This window comes from Megascapheus bottae, chromosome 22 (assembly GCF_031878675.1).
Source record: "Megascapheus bottae isolate mThoBot1 chromosome 22, mThoBot2.hap1, whole genome shotgun sequence".
Classification (NCBI taxonomy): Eukaryota; Metazoa; Chordata; class Mammalia; order Rodentia; family Geomyidae; genus Megascapheus; species Megascapheus bottae.
In genome coordinates this window covers 28,500,289-28,517,575 of record NC_143530.1, presented here as the reverse complement: position 1 = coordinate 28,517,575, position 17,287 = coordinate 28,500,289, and the positions used below count along the sequence as shown (strand labels likewise).

Below are 17,287 nucleotides of genomic sequence, written 5' to 3'. Positions count from 1 at the left end.
TTGTTTTCCCCCCTTCCCTATTCAATTTCAAATAACCAAATATGCATTTATCCAATATATCAGATAACAAAGTGAAATACTGTAACAATATGAGATAACCAAGGGATAGCAAAAGAGATGAGAGATAACAGAGTAAATTAAGGACAACAATCACTCATTATATTGCTTTTGTTTCTATATCCTAGAGGTCTTTTCATTTAGCGTCATACTATATGGCCTTATGTGTCTAGGTTTTGCAAATCTCTGCTAGGAGAGCCCAAGGTTTCTACTGATTATGACAAATGAGGGAAACCACTGAGCCTAAGTTCCTTTGAGTCTGGCTTACTTCACTTAATATGATTTGTTCTAAGACTTTCCATTTCCTAACAAATGGGGCGATGTAGTTCTTTCTGACAGCAGCATAGAATTCCATTGTGTACAAATACCACAACTTGTTGATCCACTCATCAACTGAGGGACATCTAGGTTGGTTCCATATTTTTGCTATGGTGATTAATGCTGCAATGAACATTGTTGTGGTAGTAGATTTAGTATGCCCTAGTTTCTGGATGGTTGGGTAAATGCCAAGTAGTGGAATTGCTGGATCATAGGGGAGTTCTATGTTTAGCCTCTTGAGGCACTGCCATATTGCTTTCCATAGTGGTTGAATGAGTTTGCACTCCCACCAACAGTGTAGTACGGATCCCTCCTGGCCACATCCCCTCCAGCATCTGTTATTCGTTTTCCTGATCCTGGCCATTCTAATTGGAGTGAGGTGGAATCTTAGAGTTGTTTTGATTTGCATTTCTTTTATGACCAGAGATGTTGAGCATTTCTTCATGTGTCTATAGGACATTTTTGTTTCTTCTTCAGAGAAGACTCTTTAATGGAATGGTTGTTACTTTGGGGATTAGTTTTGGAGTGATTCAATTTTTTGAGCTGTTGTTGTATTTTAGATATGAGGTCTTTGTCCGTTGTTTGGTTGGTGAAGATCTTCTCCTACTCTGTAGGCTTCCTAATTAATTTACTAGCTATGTCCTTTGCCATACAAAAGCTCTGCAGTTTAATGCAGTCCCACTTATCCAGCCTTTCTCTTATTTCCTGTGATTCTTGGTCCTTATTAAGAAAGTTTACACCTGTGCCAAGGAGGCCTAGTGTATCTCCCCTATTCTTCTTGTAAAGTTTTCAGTGTGTCAGCTTTTACCTCCAGGTCTTTGATCCATTTGGAGTTAATTCTAGTGCAGAGTAACAAAGAAGGATCCAACTTTAGTTTTCTACAGGTGCCTAACCAGTTCTGCCAGCACAACTTGTTGAAGAGGCTGTCTTTCTTCCATTCTATTTTTTTTGGCTCCCTTGTCAAAGAGTAGGTGGCCATAGGTCTGTGGTTTAATATCTGGGTCCTCAGTTCTATTCCATTGGTCTTCAGGCCTGTTCTTGTGTCAGTACAAAGCTGTTTTGATAATTATAGCCCTGTAATAGAGTCTAAAGTTCGGAATTGAAATTCCTCTGGCGCTGTTCTTTCTGCTAAGAAGTGTTTTTGCTACAGGGGGTCTTTTATTATTCCATATGAAATTTTGGATTGCCTCTTCTGTTTCTTTAAAGAATGCCGTTGGGATGTTGATGGGTATTGCATTGAAATTGTAGATAGCCAAGATTGTCATTTTCACAATGTTGATTCTTCCAATCCAGGAGCATGGGAGGTTTTTCCATTTCCTTAGTTCTGTTTTAATTTCCTTTTTTAGTGTTTTAAAGTTTTTATCAAAAAGGTCCTTTACATTTTTAGTTAAGCTAATTCCTAGGCACTTTATTTTCTTTGAGGCTATTGCAAAAGGAGTTGCTTTCCTGATTATTGCCTCATTCCTCTCACTGTTGGCGTAGAGGAAGACAGTTGATTTTTGAGGGTTAATTTTATACCCTGCTACCCTTCCAAAGTTTTGAATCAGCTCAAGGAGCTTGGGAGTAGAGTCTATAGGATTCTTTAAATACAGAATCATGTCCTCTGCAAAGAGGGATAGTTTTACTTCCTCTTTCCCTATTTGGATCCCCTTTATGCTTGCTTCTTGCCTTATTGCACTGGCTAGGAATTCTAACACTATGTTAAAGAAGAGTGGACAGAGTGGGCATCCTTGTCTCGTTCTTGATTTTAGAGGGAATGACTTTAGCTTTTCACCATTATGTATAATACTAGCTGTGGGTTTGCCATACACAGCCTTTATTATATTGAGGAATGTTCCATGGATTCCTGGTTTCTCCAGAGCTTTTAACATAAAGAGGTGTTGGATCTTGTCAAATGCCTTTTCCGCATCTATTGAGACAATCATGTGATTTTTTTGTCCTTACTCCTGTTGATGTGTTGAATTATGTTAATTGATTTGTGTATGTTGAACCAGCTTTGCCTCCCTGTGATGAATCCTGTTTGATCATAGTGTATAATTTTTTTGATAAGTTGTAGACGGTTGGCCAGTATTTTGTTGAGAAGTTTTGCATCGATATTCATCAAAGAAATAATGATTAAAATGGGAAGAGAAAATAAAGAAAAATTGAGGGGCAAATATAATCGAGGTATATCATATCTATGTATAGAGATGTCACAATGAAACACCTTTGAAAGAAAAGGTATTATAGTAATATCATACCTAAAGAATAACAAAAACACATACATAAGTGCTCCATTTTCAAAAAGGAAAACATAGTAACAAAAACATAGAAGCCTTTCATGACCCTACCCAAGCGTAAGTGAGTCTTATTTTCCTTATGCCCATTCTTACTTTTATAAATTCCACATACACGTATGAACCCCTAGATGACATATTAACTAATTCTCCACATATTCACAATTTAACCTGAATATAATCATACAATGTAAGCTTCTTTAGTTTTAATTGTTTGACATAGCTATTTATATTCAGTTATGTTGACACATAAAGTTAGGATCATTTCTGGGACTGGGAGTTTGGCCTAGTGGTAGAGTGCTTGCCTAGCATGCACGAAGACCTGGATTGATTCCTCGGTTCCACATACATAGAAAAAAGCCAGAAGTGGTGCTGTGGCTCAAGTGATAAAGTTCTAGCCTTGAGAAAGCCCAAGGACAGTGGTCAGTCCCTGAGCTCAAGGCCCAGGACTGGCAAAAAAAAAAAATTATGATCACTTCTAGAGATATATGACACTATATGCCAACATGTAAATGTCACAATTTTCTTATCTGTTAACATTCTTGGTAGAAATTAGAGTTTGTCCATTTTCCAGCTAATACTAATAATGTTACAGAATTCTAATCTCTTTCCTGATTGCTGAGACACACTCAAAACGTACCCAAAGTCTGCATACAAAAGAGAGATTTCAGATAGCAGTTTCCACACCTCCAGTAGCTTTAGAGGCTCTACAGATTCATCAACACTTGGTACTGTCATTTTCATACTAGATTTATTTTTTCATATTAAGGCCCTTTAATATGATCAATACCAATCTTTTTATTTTGTTATTGTTATCTTTAAGTGTGGTTGTACAAAGAAGTTGCCATTTAAGAAAGTAGTTTATAAATATAATACATCCCGATCACTCTTCTAACACAGGAAAAGCAAATAGACTCTGTTCATTATTGTGTTAGCATAATGGTACAAGGCAGATCTTTTTTGTAATAATATACCTTGATCAGACTCAACTCTCCCCTTCAAAACACAATCTCAACAAGCTTCCGTGTTCCATTTGTACATATGTAAATAAAATATTATGACCATATTCACCCTCCTTCAACCTCAGGGTCTTGCTCTCTTCAAGCCTACTAGTACCAGCTCTGCACAGGACCTTTTTACATTCCTGCCATTCATTTTTTAATATACATTAATTGTTCAAGGGGGTTTTGCAATTATGACAAAAAGACTACTGATTTCTGTAGTTACCAATACAACAAATCACATAGACACTGACTGTAGTATGTAGAATGGCTATCATGAAAGGTGAATCACTAAACCAAAATTTCAGCAAGGACAACACTACTGATTTCACTGTGATAGCCTTCGGTGTCAGCAACACAACATATTCATGATGTTTTTCTATAATGATATGCATTTTTTGACTCACCTCATGCTTGGAGAAGAGACGAACACCCTCTAGCTGGTGGAAAACTGGGTAATGCTGAGAATCAATCTGGTCTCGACGGTAGACATCGCCTACCACCAGGAAGGCATCCAGTCCTGCATGTAGTAAGTCCCATTGATGAGCCGATGTGTGTGCTCTCAGCATGTGAGTTCGATTCAGATAATAGTTGTCCCCCTTCTTCCTGCTGGGGTGGTCAGCTGGGATAAGCAAACTATCAAAGTTCTGCCAAGTGGTAACCACGGGGGAAAGGCTGTCATAAACAGAAAATAGTGGGGTTCTAGAGCGGCCCATATACTGCTTGTAGAAGTGTTCCTTCACCCTCTCTTTTATAAGCCACAGAGGGTGGTGCTGCTGGTTGTGCAGGTTCCTGCCTACCCTGGAAAGAACCTTTCGGGAGAGGTTGCTGTAGTCGTCCTGAGGGTAGGATTTGCCCAGCAGTTCTATCACACTGCCAGATACCCCTTGGGCAGCACACTCTGCTGTAGGTGGCCTGGAGCCCCAGGCCTGATGCTGATAACTTCTGTAGGCATGACTGGCCTTCCTTGCCAGGCAGATGTAGACACAGACAACTCTCCTGAGAGCTGAGCAAACCATTGCAGAAATGTCTTACAGATTCTGGAAGAGAACACATATACAAGTTTCCCTTTGTGGGCCACAAGTGTGTCCTTTATGAATCCCACCAACTTGCCACTTTCCTCCTGACATTTATATGTCCCCATTATCACCTCCAGACAAGATCAGTTTAGAAAATCATTTGACAAAGGTTTTCAAAACTTATATTGAAAATTAAAGTAGCATCCGACAGTGTTAGGAAGAGAAAACCTTAAGTACTGATGAGGGCATAAGGCTCTGTCTCCCCAGTAGATTGTTCTTGTTACCTCAAGTATAGGTTGGACAGACCACCATCTTTGGCTTCTGCCAAGATTTGTACTCAATGACTCCACTTTGATCTTAGACTCCCAGAACAAGAACAATGAGGAATGTTGTCTGTTTCCTTTATAAATTACCTAGTCTATGTGATTCCATTATAGCCACAGAGAACTGACTAAGCCAGAAGTCTAAATGCTTATTACACTAAAGACAAGAATGTGCCCTAATCTCTAATGGTCCTTTTATTGTCATCTAAACTTGGTTTTGTGGTAGATTTTCTTTCCTTTTGCTATAGTATTCCAAACTCTGTATGTAGGACAATACTTTAAATGTGTCAACTTCCTTTTATTTCTACTACAATTTAAAAGCAAAAGTTTTAGAAGGATCACCTAAAAACTTATGACCACCTACCTGGGCCCTAACAGAGATCCCATTAATGAAAGAATACACATGACCAATCACAACGGCATCTGAAGTACCAAAGAGAAAATGTGGCAACTTCACAAGTTCCCATCTGGTGTCATAACTACAAAGTTCTGTTTGCCTATATTAGAGGCTTTCTGAATTACTTCACAAAACCATTATTCACAATACTATTTCTAAAACATATGAAATATGGTATATCCTTTTAAGGAGCAGTGAACTTTGTTAATATTTTAAAGAGCAAATGGGGTAAAAACAGTAAATGGAAAGCACAAGTAAACCCAATTCAAAATGACAGACCACACTGAATCTGTTTTATAAATTCAAATGTTCTCTATATTACATGTGGTTCCGTGAATTTCAATTATATCCTTGCTTGGTAAAAGAGCAAATTTCTACTACTTACATACAGTATACAAAGCACAGGACTAAACTTACTCTAGCAGGGACAAAGAGCTGACAGAAGACTAGAGTATTGACACAGAGTTAGAAAACTAAATAAACAAAGCCAGATGCCATTAATAATTCTAGTACTAAGGAGACCAGGGCAGGAGGATTAAAAGATCAAGATAAATCTTGATCTTATTCTGGATATACAGCGAAACTTCATCTCAAAAAAGAGAAAGAGGGAAAAGGAGAAAGAAAGGAAAGGGCAAAATAGAAGATGGGAAATAAGAGAAAAAAGAAAGCAGAATAAAAAAAGAAATGCTAAAATATGACAAAAATTTAATAAGCACATAATTTCACAGGAAAAAGTCTCTAGCTTAGGCATCATCTCTAAGATAATATGACAAAGACTCAAATGTAGCCATCCAAAGTCTAAACTACTAGCAGAAAAGTTAGACAATAGCAAATGTTTCTGTACTACTAATATCTCATTCATCACCCATCCACAGAAACCAGCTTTAAACCCTGAGGGAATTCATATCCTACCATTTATAAATAAATTAAGCTTTTAACATAAATCACTAAAATCTAGCTTCTAAAATTTGGCATGTTTACCTGTTGGACAACTAAAAACATACAACTCTATGTCTATCCTACTTCAAGCCCATGTTATCATACTAAATAGATAACTTCACAGCAATAATCTGCATTAGCAGAGAACTATGTTGCTCCAAGTAACCTCCCATAAGCTTACTGCTATGCACCCTGGCAGCACAACTCATTCAAATCAAAATGACAACTTGGAACGGAGAATACATGTTAAGTTGAGCTCAAGATATTTTAATATCTTGTATTAAACCCACTTATAAATATATCAAGGATAAATGCTAATGTAAACATAATTTTGCCAAGGATAGTTAAATAGTGTTTAATGACCAAGAAAGCATTTTTTAATGCAGGTGGAATGCTTACAATAGAAAACTTATTTCTAGTTATCTTTCCCTGCCTATATTTAAGTCAACTTTCACAGGCACTACATTAATCACTCAAGACGATTTTCTTAAAACACTAGGTTTTCTAGGAAATTGGCAATACCTAACCTTATTGCAAATGTATACTCCTCAATTATACCCATGAAAGAAGGCCTTAATATAATGATAAAACTGGAATGCTATTTTACACTTTAGGAAAAAATTTTTTTTTTTTTATTTCTAGTAAAAAAAAAAAATCGGGGCTGGGAGTTTGGCCTAGTGGTAGAATGCTTGCCTAGCATGCATAAAAACAACAGGTTCGATTCCTCGGTACCACATACATAGGAAAAATAAAAATAAAAAGCCAGAAGTGGTGGTGAGGCTCAAGTGGTAGAGTTCTAGCCTTGAGAAAGTCCAAGGACAGTGCTCAGGCTCTATGCTCAAGCCCAGGACTGGCAAAAATAAATAAATAAATAAAATAAAATTCATTAAAACTTAGTCCAAACCTATCAATACATGCACTTCACTATATGGGGCTGCTAAAAGATCTTAAGGAAGTAGCTTACCAGCATTAGTACTGTAGTAGTAATCACCAGCAATATCTGAACATATAAATAATGGCCCCATATTTAATTCTCCAGTAATGGATCAGGCTCATGACATACAGCCTTTGAAAAGGTATCCAGTGTCTTGTCCAAGCACATCTGAATTGAATAACCCATAATAATAAACTGCATACCACACTTATTTGTAACAGTGAGTTTTTCTGATTCATTGTTGATTGCCAGGTCAGTAGATCTCTCTCTCTCTCTCTCTCTCTCTCTCTCTCTCTCTCTCTCTCTCTCTCTCACACACACACACACACACACACACACACACACACACACACACACACACACACACGCCCCCCTCTCCCAACCACCAACCCCAAAAGCAGGAAATCCCAGGACAAGCACCTTGAAGTGTCTACAGTTTAGACATACCTGCAGTGGGCCAGGAGTTTGGCCTAGTGGTAGAGTGCTTGCCTAGCATGCACGAAGACTGGGGTTTGATTCCTTAGTACAACATACATAGAAAAAGAAACAAAGGAATTGAGAGAGAGAGAGAGACAGAGAGAGAGGGGGGGGGGAGAGAGAGGGAGAGGGAGAGGGAGAGGGAGAGAGAGAGGGAGAGGGAGAGAGAGAGAAAGAAAGGATAGAAAGAAAAGAAAAGACCAATGGCCTTTGTACCATTCACAAGTGTTCTTTTCTTGCCTGGGCTGGGTAAACATAAATAACTTTTAGCTTGAATGGTCATTTATCTATCATTGGTTTCAACACATATTTAAAACATGGTTTACAACCATCAGCAAAGTATTGGCACTAGAAGTTATTGCCTGGGGCACATGGTTTCCACTGGCTGGCAAAAGCCCATTACAATATTAATGAATATGCCATTTGTCAAGGTAATTATGCATGAACTTGGCAGTCACAAAGTAGAGAGGGCCTATGAGAGACAGTGTGGGAACACATGGATCAGAACACACAAGAAATCCCTTGACAATTCACTCTTTTATAAGTATTACCTTTTTGTAGATGACATCTTTTTAAAAAAAAATTAAGTCTAAGGACAAAAAGAATAGTATTCTGAAAAAGCAAGCAAGTTTAAATACAACTATTATCTGAATAAACAAGGCTTTCTTCCCATCAAGAGGTATATTTTCATCACTATAATTCAGTTGAGAAATGACTACCAATATCAATCTTTGCTGATAAATGCCATATTTTCAATAACAAGAATTTTGAAAGTGCTCTGTCATACTGGAAATTTCTTAATTACTCAAAAACAAAGGAGTACCCATGAGAAAACTGTCTTGCCAAAGATTAAAAGATAGAATTATAAAACTTTTGAAAGGCGCCTTTTTAAAAGACAAAAGTCACAGTACTCGGGTCCAAAAGAAATCAGTTTTGCTATCATCTGTTAAAAGATTGAAATCTGTCATTAAATGAATCCAGGATGCAAACAAAAGGACCTACAAAATTAATTTGAAAATGTATTAGTACATGTGTAAATATAATACTATATTTGTAATTGAAATGGTTCCCAATCACTCAGTGTTTTCACTTTAAGACAGTATCTCTAAAAAACACATTTCTTGCTTTTAGTGTCCATTAGTATGAATGCTTTCCTAAATATGCCAAAGGGAATATTTCTTTCTGAACACATACAACAAGCACACATATATACACTCTGAAAAACCAACAAAATATTATAATCATCCCTCATGTGTTTTTTTGCATCTCAAGAAAGTTAAATGAAGTATCAAAAATGCTAACTGACTTCTACTTAGATCAACCTGATATCAATATTTAATCAATATTTTTGTTTTTATCAAAAAGTGTTAACTAACTCAGGAGGCTGAGATCTGAGGATCGAGGTTCAAAGCCAGCCTGGGCACAAAAGGACCAGAGACTCTTATCTCCAATTAACTTCTAAAAACAGGAAGTGGGGTTTGGCTCAAGGGTAGGGCAATAGCCTCAAGCCTCATGACCCACAAAAAAAAAATGTTAACTAAAATCCAGGCATCAGTGGTTCAAGCCTTAATCCTAGCTACTCAGGAGACTGAGACCTGAAGATTGCAGTTCAAAGCCAGTTTGGGCAGTAAAATCTGTAAGACTCTTATCTCTAAAATACCAGGAAACAGGAAGTGGAACATGGCTCAAGTGGTAGAGTGCTAGCCTTGAGCTGAAGAACTCAGGGACAAAACTCAGGCCCAGAGCTCAAGCCCAGCGCAGACCCAAAAAAAAAAAAAAAAAAGAAAGAAAAAGAAAAAAACAAAAGGTGTTAACTAAGCTGGGCACTGGTGGCCCTATAATCCTAACTACTCTAGAGGCTGATATCTGACGATCACAGTTCAAAGTGAGTCCAGGAAGAAAAGATCACTAGACTCCTATCTCCAATTAACCACAACAAACTGGAAGTGGAGCTGTTGCTTAAAGTGCTAGCTTTAAGCACTCTACCAGGGACAACACCCAAGCACCAAATTTAAGCCTCAGGACCACCACCAACAACAACAAGTGTTAACTGGACCTGTAGATGTGACTCATACAGATGTGACTTATACAGAACAAACCCCTGAGATCAAAATAAGCTGAACCACCACCACCAAAAATAAGCTGAACTGTAGTTCTATATATTTGAAACTTAAATAACAAAGTCGGTGATTATCCACAAAATTCAGCATTTGAAGGAGTGTTATAATATTCTTATTAATAACAAGGGTATACAGTTTTAAAATTAAAACTCTAAAGGTAATGAAAAAGAATAGGATTATTAACCCAGAAATAATTTACCAAGTAGAATAGCAACAGTAGATAAAATTAAAAATTGTTTTAACCAATTAACTTCATGTTGAAGACTATTTTAAGAAAGTGGAGAGGGGCTAGGAGTTTGCCTAGTAGTAGAGTGCTTGCCTAACATGAACAAAGACCTGGGCTCGATTCCTCGGTACCACATACATAGGAAAAAAAAAAAAACGGAAGTGGTGCTGTGGCTCAAGTGGTGGGGCTCTAGCCTTAAGAACGTCCAAAAACAGTGCTCAGGCCCTGAGCTCAAGCCCAGGACTGGCAAAAAAAAAAAAAAAAAATGGAGTTACTACCTTTATACAGAAAAGAAAAAAGAAAATAGCCTCCAAGCTAAAAATTCCTGCATTCTAAATAACTTGATTTTCTCTAAAAACTCTCCAAATAATGCCATTGCATAAAAAATCCTGAACCGTGAAAGGCTTAGTCAGTCCTTAGGTCAATAATTATGAAGTAGAGCCCAATGTTCTAAAATGGTTCCTGTCCTAAAAATTGGTAATTCAACCTCATCATATGAGAAAGTCTTTTCTGTATTTTTCTATTTCATTGATTCATCAAAAACCAAACCAATAAAAACCATAAAGCAATTCATCCAAATTCATACTACTGACAAAGGAAAGCTCAAATGTCAGCCATCAGGTGACAGTACTCCTCTTGGTTCCAGCCCACTCTGTTTGTTATCCTTGCTGTCTGCCTTCTCCAGACAAACACCAGCCCACTATGCTTCATTCAACAGGCACAGCTCTAAGGAGGTTTCTGTGATTCATAACTCCAGAGATGTTTTATCTCTACAACACATCCTGCTGTAATGTACTCAGGGAAATCCAAGCTAGTTCCATATCTTCTCAACTGTTTTCTATACATGCTTCACTCACTAATCAGCCAGGATACTAGTTCATCTACTACAGGTTAAGAATACAGATTTTGTTCTTTTAAAAGGAATGTTTTTTGTAAAAAGTAGAAGCAACCACAGGGAAAAAAAAAAAAAAAAGGACAGGAACTCATGGCCCAGATCCTCTAAGCTGCTAGAGAATTAGTTCAAAGCCAGTCTAGGTAGAAAAGTTTGTTAGATTCAACCTCTAAGCATTAAAAATTGTGATCTAGGGCAGGGAGTTTCGCCTAGTGATAGACAGTGCTTGCCTAGCATGGACGAAGACCCAGGTTCGATTCCACATACATAGAAAAAGCTGGAAGTGGTGCTGTGGCTCAAGTGGAGAACTCTAGCCTTGAGGAAAGCCAAAGGACAGTGTTCAATCCCCAGAACTGCCCCCCCCCAAAAAGAAAAATGTGATCTGAAAGTGTGGCTCAAGTGATAGAGTGCTAGCTGAGTAACTGTGAGGTCCTCATTTCAAGTCTTAATTCTTCTGAAATAATTATGAATATATACTTCCAAATAATTGGATATAATATTATTTCCAAAAAACAATATCATCCATTTAACTCACATAGACATTTACACAGATTCAGCCGTAAAACTACCAACAAAAAGCATGATAATGTGAAATGAGAACAATCACAAAAAAAGAACTTTGTTTACAGTGTGAGAGCTAACAATGTACATAAGAAGTAACTCAAAGGTTTTATTCATCTATTCTAACATGCTGTGAATGACTACAAAAGTACCTTGAATGATTATTTTAGGTACAAGTAAATTTAGCACATAGGAAAAACCACAAATATAAAATAACAAATCTGTAAATAACAAAGATTGAGTATATAGTCAAGAAATTGACCACAGCAGAGGACTCCAAACAAAAGAAGTAGACTTGGATATGTACATCAATATGTGCATGTGTGTATAACCAGGTGTAAATTTTAAGACCTGTGCTCAGAGAAATCATTATTAAACATATTAGTAATCTAAAAACAGTGAAATTTAGCTTCCAGTTTCAAATGCAAGATAATAAATAAAATAAGGAAAATGGAAGTAGAAACAAATTAAAAATGGAAACACAAATATCTGGAGTCTCTGTTTTGTGGATACTGTGAGCATACTCTCATGGGACAGAATGGCATAGAAAATGACTTCAAGGCAAGCAATCTCATAACCATGAGAAAACAAATGAAAGAAATATGATGCAAACTGAAAATACTCTAAAAAATAAATGCACAGTAGAACAGCTTTACACAGAAATTCTTTCCCAGGAAATTTAAACTTACTATTTGAATAACAACACCACTGCATACAGAACAGTAATTTCCCATGTATTCTCCCAAGACCACCAGCAACATCACTGTCATTAGCAGCTGCTTCTTAATTAAGCTTCACCCCAGGACCAACAAATAGGAACTGTGGGATGGCAACTCTGTACTCTAACAATTGTGAAAGCTTGGGTCTGACTCTGATTCCATCTAAAGTAGGAACGACTAAATGAGAAATATATACTGAAATGCTTCTATACTATTAGAAGCTCAACACAATAAATTCCTCACTGACAATGACTGTTAGAAAATCTATACCTGTCAGTGGTAATACAATCACAAATATATATATATATTTGACTTTACCAGTAGAAAATGTAAATCTATCAAGGTAAAAGACTTTCCAGGCTTCATCTTTTTCATGAGTGTCAGAATGAGGAAGTCAAGGTACTCAGAAAGAACTGCTTTTTCAGTGCCTTTCACTGCAGAGCAGGATATCCTATCTTGCCACTATCCCAGCATCACTGGAAAGTCTTTCAGTGAGACTTCCCTAGCTATTTTGGTGACCAGGCATTTGAAAAACAATGTACATAAGATGACAAAATATGTCCATAATTATCTGTGAAAGATTGCAAGCCTATTTTCTGATCTTGACATTTATTTGAAATTCAAAATTCTTTACTAAAATATGAAATAATATAAATGTAAAATCTCGGGGTAAAGTAAAAGAACAAAGAAAAGGGAACATTCTTAAAGTTCAAGCCACTTTCCTATGACACTTGATGGCATTTAACTATATTCTCAAACACAAAATTAAAACTCTAAGCTAAAAACTACTCTCCTCTAAATCTCTACTAAGAACAAAGACCTCATTTTATTCCAATGTATCTGATAAGCTGTGGATAAATTGCTACTTAAAGGAACCTTAGAGTTGATCTTTTCCTGTAATCAAGACGCCTCTTGTAATCTAATTACCTGAGGGTGAGGTTTAATACCTCATCAAATGTATCAGGGAAGACATATCTTAGTCCATCTTGTGTTACTATAACAAAAATACCTAAAGCTTTGTAACTTTGACCTGCTCTGTTTCTGACCTGGGCCGGTTCACCCCTCCTTAGGCAACCTGGTATTCCCCGGCTCCCCGGGAGGTCACCATATTGATGCCGAACTTAGTGCGGACACCCGATCAGCATAGCGCGCTGCAGCCCAGAACTCCTGGACTCAAGCGATCCTCCGGGCTCAGCCTTCCGAGTAGTTGGGATTATAGGTGCCCACCACCGCGCTCGGCAGCTTTGTAACTTTATGAAGAATAGAAGTTTATTTGGATAGTAAGTAATTCTAAAAGTTCAAAGGTTGACATAAGGTGACAGCATTCATATTGGCAGAGTTCTAAGGCAACATTAGCATCACATGGTAAGAATAATAAGCAACAAGGACCCTGTGTGCATGCATGCGCGTGTGTGTGTGTCTTAGTATTTCTCATCTCATAATGCCATCTGCATTCAATCATGAGATTTCTACCCTAATTCACTTTTCCAATACTAATAATTATCAAAGGTCCCAACTTTGAACACCATAGTCAGATTTGTTTCTACCATCTTCTACCTCACAGTGGAGATTAAATGTTAACATACAAACTTCTGGGACACTGAAACTTTAACCACCCATACAGGTTATCAGTTTTACAGTTTACACCATCTGAGGTCTTTCAGGTAATTTGGATCATCCAAGGAGCAGCTTTGACTTTAAGATTTTTCATCTCTATAGGAGACCAAAGAATATCTCTAATCTCTAATCACGTAGTAGGATGGATAAATGAAAATAAAAGCAGTAATGGTAGCACGAGTATTGCTTGAGTCACTATCCATGTACTCTACCTATTTCATGTCATAATCATCATTTAGTATAATCATAATTCAAGACTGACATAATTTCATAGGGAAAGACAATAAGATTGTCTTTACAAAGCAAAAGTGTAACTAGTAAGACTCCTAGGACCAAATCCAAACTTTCTCCACTTATTTTGAATCATGAATAAATTATAGTTACCCAGGGCAAATATGCCCAATCTCATTTGCCTACTTCTGAGTGGTAGAACAGAGTTAATTGTGTGGGGCAGGTCTTCCTTAATTTAGATGACACATCCAGAAAACCCATTGCTCATTCTCAATACCCAGCCACCTCCTAACCCATCTTCTACTATGGCCTTTCTGACATAGTGTAGTAAGAGGAAACAAAGGCTTCCTCAAGAAGTACAAGAAACTATCCTGCATGTGAATATAAGACTTGTAAGCTACTGCAGGGTCTTTCCAAGTCAAGTTTGAATTTGTGACAAATCACTATTGCTTCTGTTTTGTGTCTGTTCCACCTGTTGTCTGGCCCTCCCTGCATCCATCTCCATCATCCTACTCATATGTAGCAATGGTACTATGGAACAAGCCTAGAAAGAGGTCTTAACCCACAAAAGTAGCCAGCTTCTCCACAGGAAACAACTCCAGTGGCTTTTCTGCAGCACACTTGTCATCTATGTAAAGTAAGCATGCAGGTTGCTGGATATATAGTCACTACTCCAAACACAGTAACCTCAGTGACATTTGGTGACTTGAAGCACATATATTCACTTAGGTGACTACCTACCCCCAAACAGTTTGTCATGGAATAGAAGGCATGAAAGGCATAGATGTATTGCTGCTCACAGCAGGGAACCACATGGCAAGTCATATAGAGCTTCAGCCACCCAGATGAACAAGAACAATTTATGCATACTTTTAGTCTTTGAGCTAATAACTTACTTCTGTTCTTCTAAAGGAAATGGAGGGAGGAGAATTTCATTGTTAAATTTTTTTTTTTTTTTTACAAAGCCAAACCAATGGAACAGACTGCAGCAGAGAAGCAGAAGGATCTATAGTGTACAAAGGCCCACGCCTTCCTGTGAGGCCAGTCCTCAAACAGGACCACTGGTTAATGCCACAGCTCCCCTGTCCTTCCTAAAGGCCCTGCCCTATCTACCCACCTACTCACCCCTTGGCATCTGCAGGCCCCTGGTGCTCTATGGAGGAGGAGGAGGAGGAGGAGGAGGAGGAGGAGGAGGAGGAGGAGGAGGAGGAGGAGGAGGAGGAGGAAGGGCAAGGGGAAAGGGAAGGGGAAGGGGAATACTGTGAAGAAATTAAGTATCTGAGTGATAAATGAAGTGATCTTTATGATATGCCATGTACCACACTAGACTACAGAGAATCCTAAACTTAAGAAGAAAAGTAAGAACTCCAGAAAACATACTGATAATTCTTTAACTCATTTTGGGTTAGGAATGCTTACTTTACCAAAAAAAAAAAAGTCAATCAAAATCAAGGATATGATCTAAGCACATAAAATTTTAAACTGTTGCTGTTCATAAACATCAAAAGATAAAGAATTATAAAAAGAATTAAGGAAAATATCACAAATAATAAAGAACTAGCCTCTGTTTACTTGAGCTCTGCTACTGAATATTAGTTTGAAATGCTAACAGCCACTTCAACATCCTAACTCACATAAACAGTGTTTTGTACTATTTTTGATGCAAAACTGGGAAACATAGGCATGGGATTCATTTCAAAAAAACACTTTTAGGCTTCTGAAAATAGGTATACGCTTACGTCAGCCTAACACCCTGACTTCAGCCTTTCAAGACATAGAAGAGAAAAACCACTTGCAATGAGTGGCTGGACACTTATGGAAATTGAAACAATAAATTAGATACTGTGTTATGCTGCCAAATAGGTACCAATTGTTACACAGTAGCAGGTATACAGAAAATAAATGCTGTGAGCAAATAATTTCCCATTCGTTTTAACTTCTTTGTGTACTTAAAAGCTTCATGTGTCAAGATTCTCAAATGTAACTAATGTTCCTGAGTATACAGATAAAAAGATATTTTAACTCTAAATTTTCAGATTTTTGTAAGATTCAATACCTGAAAAAAAGAAAACAATGGATATAATCATTTCAGTTAAACAGTATGTGAAAATGATCAACCTCAGAAGAAAAAAAGAATTAAGGATCTCTTATTTTCTTTACTGTTGTACTCTATCTGAGCAATGGAGATACTCTAAATAAATAACTATGCTAGGGATGCAAACATACCAATTTTAAAAATGGAAAAGGAAAAAATACCAGCATTATTTTTGCTGTCCAAAGATGCAATATGATACTAAGTAAGAAAACTTCCCTGACACATTTTCAATTTAAAGTCCATGAGAAAGACAGATGAATGTTTAGATGTCATATAGAAGATACTCAAGACAGGAATATGAAAATAAAATGTAATGCATCACAGTCCTTTTGGCCACTGGAACATGGCTTCCGTAGACAGCCTCACTCTGCCTACTATCTCCCAAGAAAACTTTTTCATACATCCTCTCAAAAGTACTTCTCTCACAAGACAAAACTCTCTCCCTAAGGCCTCTGAACAAGCACATCAAAGTGAAGTAATGTGTACACACGGTAGAGACAATAAAAAGAAATTCTCCTGGCATTCTGTATCCTTTATTTTCTCTCAAGCCCACACAGATAGCTCCTACCTCCCCAATGTCTAACTAATGTACAGCCATGATAATACCCAGGCAGGCAATATAGTTGAGTTCTAATCTTGATTACACTTAGAACCCTTCAGCAAGCAATCACTCCAATGTCTACGGCCCTCTTATAACAGTTTTTACTGACAAAACAAGAAAAATTTGACAAAGCTACCTCCCTAAGGCCCACCTCCTTCCTTCTTAAAAATCTATAGCAGTGTTCATCTTACAATGGTCTCCTTACTACAACTGGTTTTAATTTAGTTTTCTAAGAACAACTGTATCAAAGTACATTGGACTATTTCTTTTTTTTTTCTTTTTTTCTTTTGCCAGTCCTGAGGTTTGAACTCAGGGCCTGGGCAATGTCCTTGGACACTTTTGCTCAAGGCTAGTATTCTACCACTTGAGCCACTTCCTGCTTTTTCTACGTATGTGGTACTGAGGAATGAACCCAGAGCTTCATGCACACTAGGCAATTACTCTACCACTAGGCCACACTCCGTGCTAGCCTATTTCTTTTTAT

General features: G+C 37.4%; 1 protein-coding gene and 1 pseudogene across 6 annotated transcripts in view; both read right to left on the bottom strand.

The window, feature by feature from the left end:
• The window catches only part of Fars2 (phenylalanyl-tRNA synthetase 2, mitochondrial), a 393,632-nt gene that overhangs the window by 322,496 nt on the left and 53,849 nt on the right, over positions 1-17,287 (bottom strand). For 4 of the 6 annotated variants that reach the window (XM_090356419.1, XM_090356420.1, XM_090356417.1 and 1 more), the window contains one exon: positions 4,060-4,692. The exons of the other annotated variants lie outside the window; for them this stretch is intronic. In XM_090356419.1, coding sequence (XP_090212545.1) covers positions 4,060-4,671 — 612 coding nt within the window. In that variant the 5' untranslated portion in view covers positions 4,672-4,692. The remainder of the gene's footprint in view (positions 1-4,059; positions 4,693-17,287) is intronic. 6 annotated transcript variants of the gene reach the window in all.
• On the bottom strand, positions 13,222-13,499 carry LOC150048440 (signal recognition particle RNA; annotated as a pseudogene).